Source organism: Lepisosteus oculatus, chromosome 2, assembly GCF_040954835.1.
Source record: "Lepisosteus oculatus isolate fLepOcu1 chromosome 2, fLepOcu1.hap2, whole genome shotgun sequence".
NCBI lineage: Eukaryota > Metazoa > Chordata > Actinopteri > Semionotiformes > Lepisosteidae > Lepisosteus > Lepisosteus oculatus.
Genome location: NC_090697.1, coordinates 69,042,875 through 69,052,779, shown reverse-complemented (window position 1 = coordinate 69,052,779; position 9,905 = coordinate 69,042,875). Strand labels below are relative to the sequence as shown.

At 42.9% G+C, this 9,905-nt stretch overlaps 1 protein-coding gene across 1 annotated transcript; it reads left to right on the top strand.

Moving 5' to 3' along the window:
* Positions 1-1,466: 1,466 nt before the first annotated feature.
* snrnp27 (small nuclear ribonucleoprotein 27 (U4/U6.U5)) lies at positions 1,467-9,903 on the top strand. Its single transcript, XM_015340613.2, has 6 exons — positions 1,467-1,619; positions 4,447-4,576; positions 5,616-5,710; positions 6,274-6,353; positions 6,669-6,733; positions 8,527-9,903. The coding sequence occupies exons 1-6, from the start codon at positions 1,586-1,588 to the stop codon at positions 8,579-8,581; spliced, it is 459 nt and encodes a 152-aa protein (XP_015196099.1). The 5' UTR covers positions 1,467-1,585; the 3' UTR covers positions 8,582-9,903.
* Positions 9,904-9,905: the final 2 nt, after the last annotated feature.

The window sequence follows — 9,905 nt, the reverse complement described above, 5'->3', positions numbered from 1 at the left end:
GACACTGGCAAGAAGAAATTTAAACTTAACAACAAGACGAAGAGTGTGAAAAGGCACATTTCACATGTCTCGAATGGTGTTAATTAACCAGAAATTAATCTTTATTGCCTTGGACACAGTTTCCAAGCCGAGCACTGGGTGAAAGGACTTCACAATCTGTCCTGTGGGAACACACAGGCATTGGAAGCCCTGGACACGAACAACACTTTCCCCAGATAATACAAGACCTTTCCAGAACATCCAGGGGGAGAATGTGCCCTGTACAGCAAAAGCAATTTATAAACTCTTCCCTGATTGAAATAAATATTTTATTTCACAACTTTTCTCTAATCGAAGCCAGTGATCTTGGTTCCTGGCAACACTGTCCCATTCTACAAATGAATCTCTCAGTATGGAAATTTTCACTTGCTTGTCCTGAGGCTTCAGGATAAACATATTTAATTGGAAAATGGAAAGATACAAATTGCGTCCCCTACTAAGACAGCAAAGCAAAGAATGGAGGGAAAAATGAACTTGTATTGGAAAAAAATAATGCCAAGACAATACATAAAAGGGGTGTACACAACCAGGGGCATTAGTCATCTTCAACAACGTGGCTAGGGAGTTATTTTCGGGCTCTCTGAAACCAATAATTTAAGACGTCATTTTAAAATGTTGTGTACCATTATAGTCACCACGTTATAAGAAAATATTGCTGCTGTGCAATCAGTCTGGTGAAGGGCGACCAGATGATTCTGGGGCTTGAAAAACGACCTGAAGCGACAGAACCAAATTGTACAACAGTACAAGGGAACGTGATTCACGTTAAAATTCTCAGCGGCTTTTCTAAACTAAGCCCGGTGCACATGATCATTAGTGAAGCACAAACTAGAGGACACAGATGGAAACCGCCAGGACCTATATTCAGAACAGCGACTGAGAATCGTGTGATTTTGGTCTAAGCTACTGTGAGAATTAAATCCATTAAAATACTGGTTTGGAGTAACAGGTTGTATTTACTTTTTAATTTAAGAAACACATTTTTTCCAGCATAGATCTCCTTTCACTCGCAGCCTCTTTATTCTCTTAATGTCATTTGCATAATCATTGTTTTATTTTTTAAATCTATAGACCGCCGAGCTACTAACACTAAACATATCACACCCTACACATCACAAATCCTAGTCTTACATATGTCACCCTTTTTTGAAGAGTCGTCCCCGGTTTCTATCTTTAATAATAACCAAGGGTATCGCACAAACGCGCACACACTTACACCAAGATCAATTTTCACAGAAATCAGTTACCTAGAGTCTTCGGACTAGCTTGCACCTCCAAAATAATTAGCTCTATGAAAAATGTTCTCTGGTGATTATAGTGATCACTAATGGACTCCAAACAAGAGGGGGCGCTATAGCAACGCAGGAAACAGAAATCACAGAGTGGGGAACCTATGTACTCGTATTGCTGGAACACGGTTTCTTTTAGCGGTTGCACTGGATCGTGTTTCTAGCGTTTTCTGTAGATTGCTAAATTTGTTTTCGACTCTTATCTGAGAAAGTTACTGGTGTTTTTCACCTGAAATCCGGTGGGACCAGTTGAAACCATGGGGAGAAGCAGGAGTCGATCTCCCAGACGAGGTGAGTGTGAAGAATCGTAATCAAAACCGTAGAAGAATTCACGTAAACAACAGGAACTGTAACACGCACGGCATTTCTGGTTTGAAATTAACTTTCGATATATGTTCATGTCCTGTTTGCAATGACTCACTCTCCGAAGTTTTTATATGAAAAAAGCTTAAATAAATTACTGAATTGAATTTGATCAATTATTTTATCAACAGGAAAAACATTACTTTTGGAAGTTATCACTTTGTGGTTTGCTTACGCAAAATTAAAAAAGTACTTGTAAGAAATTTCTCTATTTAGTCATTTATAAACGTATTAAATGTACTTTTAGTGTGGAAATTGTAAATATCGGAATAGAAAATAATGTAAGGCGAATGTTGACTGATTGCATTTTTAATTTAAGTCTAAACCTTAGTCGTGTATTTCAGTAATTTTATTTGATTAATATCCACTCCATTCGACACTACTAGTATATGGCGCCAGTACACTCTCCACACGCCAGCTGCCAGTGGGGAGGAGAACAGCGTGATGAAACCAATACAGAGAAGGGGATTATTAGGAGACTGTGACTGGTAAAGGCCAATGGGAAATTTGGCCAGGTTAACACTCTTACTCTTTTCAAGAATTGCCCCGTGAACTTTAATTACCACGGAGAGTCAGGATCTGTTTTACATCTCATCTGAAGGATGGCACCTTTTTACAGTGGTGTCCCTATCACTACAATGGGACATTAGGACCCACACAGACTGCAGGGTGAGCACAACCTACTGGTCCCACTAACACCTCTTCCAGCAGCAACCTTAGCTTTCCCAGGAGGTCTCCCATCCAGGTACTGGCAGACAGGTGATATAGTTGTAGGCTCAATTGATCAAAAATTGTCTTAGAACTTGCGTCCTAGAATTAGTGATTAGAGTTCTGTGCAAGCTCTCCATAGCAGCTAAATAAGCCACATGATATAATCAGATCCTTCTTGGGTGAAAGCTGCTGTATAAAGCCAATGAATTAACGTTGTTGGTCAGTAATAAGCAGAAGGCATGACCATCCATCCACTTTCTAACCACTTCTTCCAATTCAGGGTCGCAGGGAGCCAGCTAGCAAAGGGCCCAAGGTGGGGTACACCCTGGATGGGACACCAGTCCATCGCAGGGCACACAGACACTCACACTTTCACATCAGGGCCAGTTCTCCCAGACACCAATTAACCTACCACTATTTTATAGACTGGTGGGAGGAATCCCAAGTGAGCATGAGGAGGACATGCAAACTCCACTCAGACAGCACCCCAGGACAGGTATTGAATCTGGGGCCCCAGCATTGCGAAGCAGCAGTGCTGCCCTATAATGATTTACACCAGTGGTTCTCGAACTGTGGTACGCGTACCGGTGGTACGCCAAATGACCCTGGAACTGTGTTGTGTGCGCTGAAAAATCGGGATGGGTTTTCATATTTTGTATTTTAATACGTGTCGAATACGCAGCCTACGTACTACGATACAGTGCGCGCTAATACTTCAGTGGACACAAGAGATACTCTGTAATTCTATACCACTCTATAGGAATGCGTGCTACGGATGCAAGTGACTAATTGTATTTAAAAAAAGCTACTGTATCTCCAGCAAAAAGGGAGAAAGGAGAATGTACGTGATTTTGGACCAATGCCAACGTTGTAAACACAGGAATGCATAGAAATACGTGCTACGAACGCAGGTAATCTTGTGAGCACACGAAAGCGTGATAACAGAAAAATATTTAAGAACTGCTCTAATTTGAGAAAAATACACAGAGTGTCTCTGTGTTTCGCTCCCATGCGCATGAAATAAAAACTTTAGATGAATCTGTAGTCGATTTGGCCAATTTGCTCGTTTACGTTAGATACGAGTTTGAGGGCATGTCCCATGAGGACTTTCTGTTCTGTAAACCGCTACCAACAGGAACTACAGGAGAGCACATATTTCAGCTTCTGAATGAATTTATCGAAGAGAATGGCCTCGACTGGATAAAATGCGTCTGAGTTTGTACAGACGGTGCTAGAGCAATGACATGCCGACATAACGGTGTAGTTGCACGAATTAGATAGGTTGCTCCAGAAATTAATACGCATTACAACATCCACCGCGAGACCTTTGCCGTCAAGAAAACGCCTGACGATTTAATATCTGCTAGACTCCGTTGTGAATTGTATCAAGACTCGAAAAATTAATTCACATCTGCTTTGCTCAACTGAACAGGCTCACCCCTCTCACTGAAATGGTGCTTTTTTCTTAGTTGTTGTTAATGTTTTTTTCTGTAAAACACTTGGAGAAGCCACCTTTAAAGGCGCTATATCAAATAAAGTTTATTATTATAATATTTATCATATGTATGTGTGAGTGTGTGTGCACGCGCGCTCATGTTGGTCATTGAGAATTTCTGGGGTTCCTATGAGAAGATGACTTGTAGGTGGTACTTGGATGCTTTGGTTGGATTAGGGGTGGTACTTGGTCCAAAAAGTTTGAGACCCACTGATTTACATGATTCTTTATTGCTTGTGACATGATATCGTGGTGTTCATTTATGCAAATTCAAGAGCCTTTGCAACTAATCATGCCCACCACAGCAGAAATATGCCAAATTGTTTATATGGGCGTGAACTCATGACATTAGAAGCTAAGGGGTTTGGCATAGTGTATTTGCTATACAGAGCATGATTAGATACAAAGGTTCTGAAATTCGTGTGCAAGCTTCACAACTGTTTTATTGTTAAAACCTGGTTGAGCATTGCTGCCTGTGTTCTGTGAAGAAGGCTCGTGTTTCCGGCCTTCAGCACTGCTTGACCGGTGTGTTGGCTGTGTCCTCCGCAGCAGAGAGGCGGCGCTCCCGGTCCACCTCGCGGGAGCGCGAGAGGCGGCGGCGGGAGAGGGAGCGCTCCAGGTCACGTGACCGGGAGAGGAGGCGGAGCCGCTCGCGGTCCCCACACAGGCGGCGTTCCAGGTGAGCTCTCGCTAGGTTTGGACACGTGGTTTTAATATATGGGACTCTTAGAGAGCTGGTCCTCCTGTGACTCCATAAAGAAGGCTGAGCCCTGGCGGGGGGCTTGAATTGGCCAGGACTGCCTCTTATTTACACACTCCAGTGACCCCCCTGGGGTCAGCTAGACACTTCCACTAATTTCAACAAGCAGATGTGCTGCTCTGCGCTGGTGCAGTGGTTAGCACTGGTGCCTCGCCTCACTGGGGTCCTGGGTTCAATTCCAGACCTGGGGTGCTATCTGCGTGGAGTATGCATGGTCTCCTCCTGCTCACATGCTTTTCTTCTGGGTGCTTTGGTTTCCTCCCGCATTCTAAAGGCATAGTAGATTAATGAGCTTATGGGGAAAATTGGTTGTGAGTGTATGCATCTGTGTGTGCTCTGGGATGCACTGGCGTCCTGCCCAGAGTGTACCCTGCCTTGCGCCAGTTACTTGCCAGAATATGCTCTGGCTCCTCCCTGACCCCTAGTTGGAGTAAGTGGATATTTCCCTGATCTCCTGTAATTGTTGCTAAGTGTCCTGTGGAACACTGTGGAACTCATAAAAGCATTGCCGTCACTCAAGTGGGCTTGTCAGGGGAGCAGGCACATGTTTCAATTCTCTGTGCAGTTGTGCTGAGGTTGCAGCAACTTAATAGTTGCTGATTCCGAATTTGTGGTTATGAAATGCAAGATCATTGAGGAATCCAGATTGGAAAAAGAAGTCTAATGAGAATGTTATTCCCTAGATGCAAATACTAGACTGAGGTCACTACTGCTTCTTCTTACAAAAACTTAAGATTACATGCCAAATTTGACTCCTGGAGTTTTCTAGATCAGGTTTTAATAGCTCCAGATTCTCTAGGCCTCTGCATACCTGATCATAGCAACAAATGCTACTGCTCATCCTTGCCTTCCATAGTTTGCGAAACATTTCTCAACATTTCTCAAGCACGCAGCTTCCCCTGTGCACCTCTGAGATTTTCAGCACACTCCAGGTTTCTCCTGTCTGTCTTCACTCCAGATCCCCAAGACGCATCAGGTCTTCCTCTCTCTCTCCTACGAGACAGAAGGACGACAAGAAGGACATCAAAGATGTGAAAGAGCATCAGATTTCCGGTGAGAAAGAAAAGGCCATTGTGACAGGTTAACAGGTTAAGTGCAGCGGTGGTGTAGTGTTCACAGTGAACACAGTTTCAAAAATGAAAGAAAATACATGTGTTTAAGCTCCTGAATTGGAAATATAGCACTGCATCGGAATACAGGTCGGGCCCTACACAACAGTTGTACAAGTTTGAATCTGGGCTGAGCTTTTTGGAAGCGAGTGGCAAAGCCGTATATTCCCCATGGGCGTCGCAGGGTTTGGGTGGACTGGAGCAGGGTATCCGTGACTTGGATGAGTGCCTGAGTTATGTGGTGACGTCTAAGGCAGCACTCCTCCAGTCAGGGCTGAGTGCTCTGTGGAGAAGTGATGAGTTACACTCTGCACAATAAGTGGGTGATCCAGAGGAAAACATGGCAGGATCCTTTTTTTCCCTCTGATTTAGAGGGTGAGCCACCACAATACAACCATCATTTACAGATTGGAAGGGCAAAAAATTTAAATTCTTGAATTTCTGTGATTGAGGGAATAGATTGTGTTTTATGTGTAGTTCCGATGCTAACGTTACCATGTGTTTCAGAGGAGGACATGCAGGGGAAGACAGAGGAGGAAATTGAGATGATGAAGCTCATGGGCTTCAGCACCTTTGATTCCACCAAGGTAATAAAGCAAACTCAGACTTCAGTCCGGGCCAGACACACCTGCAGGGGTCTAATGTGTGAGATAGTTCTGCAACTATTGTTAACTGGGTCCCATTTAACCAAAAATGTAAAAAGTTCAAAATTTATTTTATTATTTTTATTATCCATAAATTAAAAAATAATAAAATTGCACCTGATTAGTATAGCCTTCACCTGAGAAGCAATCCCATATGTCACCACCAGGTGTCTCTCAAGTGCTGCGTTTCTAGTGTTTGCTTCATGGCAGGTCATGGATAAACTGGTTTTGACAGTGATGTTTGTGGTGCTTTCACAGGGAAAGAAGTGTGACGGTTCTGTCAATGCATATGCTGTTAATGTCTCCCAGAAGAGAAAATACAGGTTAGTCTCTCCTTGATATGTGCATTGTCTCTTACATCTTACTCTATGTTTCAGGTGTTCTCTAAAAGCAATAAGGAACTATATACAGACTTTGCCAATGCAATCTCCACAATTCCCAGTATCCATCATATATGCTACAATGAGATATATTTTAGCAATAGGGGGACTTAAGGAACATTCTTGAAACCTCAAGGTTCACACTTGAGTTATTGCAGTAGTGCTTGTGTGTTTGTTCTTTAACTTGATTTTTAATGTGAAATAGAATACCTTTCTAGACTGACGTGCCGTGCTGAAATTTCAGTAATGCACAGCGGATTTTTATTTCTTCAGGGCTCTATTTTCAAATGAGGTGAAGCACCACAGCTTTGTCTTTCCAGGTGCAGGGTCTGGTTGCAAGAGAGTCATAGCTGTGTCTTATTTCCATCCGGAGTGGAAAGGGTAACGCTGACCCACCTGACACTGTTCAGTCTGCTCTATGATTGTAGCATACAAATTTGCATTTTTCTCTCTTTGTTCTGAGGGTTCACAGCTGCTCACTTACCATTGGTGTTGGACTAAAACATGCCAACAAATAACATCTAGAACATAATTGTCAGGCAACAGTAAACCTGTTTGGCCCAAAAATGATTTGGACATCAAAGTAAAAACATTTGTTACAAAATGCATAAACACCTGTAATATATAGCTCTTTTCCATTTCCTAATGGTAATTAACATCATGGTTATTGCTAGAAACGTGGATTGAAACAGTGGTGGGAGTTGTTGCTGTTTAATCTGCAGGTTTAAGTAACACAATTATTGATTACATTATAACTATAGGTAATACTGCTATGTGAAACAGAGTTAACCACTGCAGGAGTTACTGAGACCTGCAACAGAACTTGGAATTATGAGTTCATAATTCAGAATGCAATAATAAAGGAGAGGAGACAGAAAGTGGAGGATGCACCCAATAAAGGACCAGGGTAACATTTCTACACCAGTCAGAGATGCTGGGAAACCGTTCTGCTAAATGAGCTTCCTGTTGTGAGCTGGAAGGTGGAAGATTTACTGAATCCTGCTGCTGGGTTTGTGCCATTCCACACTTCCCTTCTCACAGTCTTTCACTTCACAAAACTTGTTTTTTGTCATTTTCTAATGAATACGAGTGATTGTGTAACAGATCTTCATTTTGTAGTGCATGTTTAAAATAGGTTTGTTTTCTATTTGTTCTTCGGTTTGTAATTGTACCATTCTGTTCTTTGGAATCTGGGTTAATACTTTTTAGGACAGCCTCCTGGTACTGTTTCGAACTTGCTGAAACACCAGTGGGTGGGCCTGCTCTTGCACGTTGTCTTCATCCCTAATGCAGCACTGCAGTGTTGTGAATATTCACCACTGAATGGCAAAATGCAATTTCAGAACTGCTTGCAAGTCATTCGCAGGACACAATGCCTTGCTTCCGTGTTTAAAATCCAACCAGGGCAGAATGAAAATGAGTCCCTAACATTTTAGCCTCATCCGGTCTTCCTCGGCCCCTCTGGATTTCCTACCCAGGGTGCGACAAGGCCTGGTTTGTTTTTTCCAGGGCTTTGCTGTGGATGTGCCATGTGTGTGAACAGGTTGATAGAGGGAGGCAGTGTGAGGTGAAGGGGGATTGAGAGAGAGGCAGCTTGATCAGCAACCAATCGCACAGCTCTGGAATGTCCTCTTATCAGCAGGTGTTCCATTGCAGGGAGAGCAGGAATACCATTGGTGGAAAATGATGTAATGTGCTAGAGGAGGGGGGAGTGATGTAATCTTTTTTTTTTTTAGGCAATACATGAACCGAAAAGGTGGATTTAACAGACCCCTGGATTTCATTGCTTGAAGAAGAGAAGAGGAGGACTGAATATAACAAGGTCACGGACATTGTTTCCTGCTTTGAAGCCATTGTTCAGCTAGCCAGTTCTGTATTTCAATATTTCTGTGAAACGCATAGAAATATAAATGCGTGATTAATTTATGGAAAATTCAGTTTGTGTTAAAGTGGAATGTGATGGCCTGGGTGCTGGCAAGGGTGCTAGCTAATGTAAGTAATATGAAACATGATATTGACATAGTGTACTAAAGAGGTTGACAGAAATAGAAAAATAAGTCTTCCTCTGCAGAGGTTGACTATGGTAAGTTTGCAGAAGCCATCCCCATTCTTCCAGCACCGACATAATCCGGAAGTATCGAAGGGCCAAAAGAAGAAGAGGTCAAAGTACACAGTCCCAGAGCTGCTGCTGAACATGACAACCTGACACAAACGTCCCTTTAAAGAGAGCTTGCTGAGTTGCACGGTCCTATGACACTTTGTGTATTTTGGTCAGTGTTTAGTGCTGAAATGTAATGCCACACTTGAGAAAATGGTGCCGTTTCTTTGACGTGAGCTGAATAGTTACAGATTTGTAGGCGACTGCAGGCGTGCTTTGATGTAGCTCAGTAATTGTCCATCATTGTTTTCTGTTCCTTCAGTGCTGGTGAAACATGGGTGATGGGGTCTCGGGTGCCGAGCCAGGGCACTACCTGTAACTGCAGCTTCTTGCAAAGCTGGGCTGAAAAATGATGGCTTACTGAGCTCTTACATTGAACACTTTCCCATGCTTTGAACTTGCACTGAAAACCCTTCCCGAGTGGTGTCCTGTGTGGAGCATGTGTTGCATGGAGGATAGAAGATAATTGCTCCATTTCAGAAATGGGGAATTGAGTTGCGCACCTTTTTAGTTTCGTGCACATAACCCATTTTTTAGTCAGTGGGAACCTCTTGTTTGATATTTTGTGAATGTCACATTATTGGGGCAGTACATTACACATTGTACAAGCCTGGCTTTAGTCTTAGCAGTGAGGGCTGAGCTGAAGTTTCCCGAATCTCTTTGCCCCTAAGGAGTGATGTGGGTGTCCGCAGGTCCCTTCCAGTGTACTTCTGCTTGTGAAACACTGCCTCACCATTGTCCTGCAGCAGCTCTGATCTGTTCTCAGTGTGGTTTTCACTCCAGGACCATTCCCAGGGGATCCTGATCGCACCTCACATTTCTTTTAAATAGGCGTTTACTGTTATTATATTGCTTTTAACATCATGTATGCCAGTACAAACCCTGTCTCCATGTACAGTATGTTGACTTCATGATATCCAGTCTTTGTATTTAAATAAAAAAATGAAAATGCCCAGC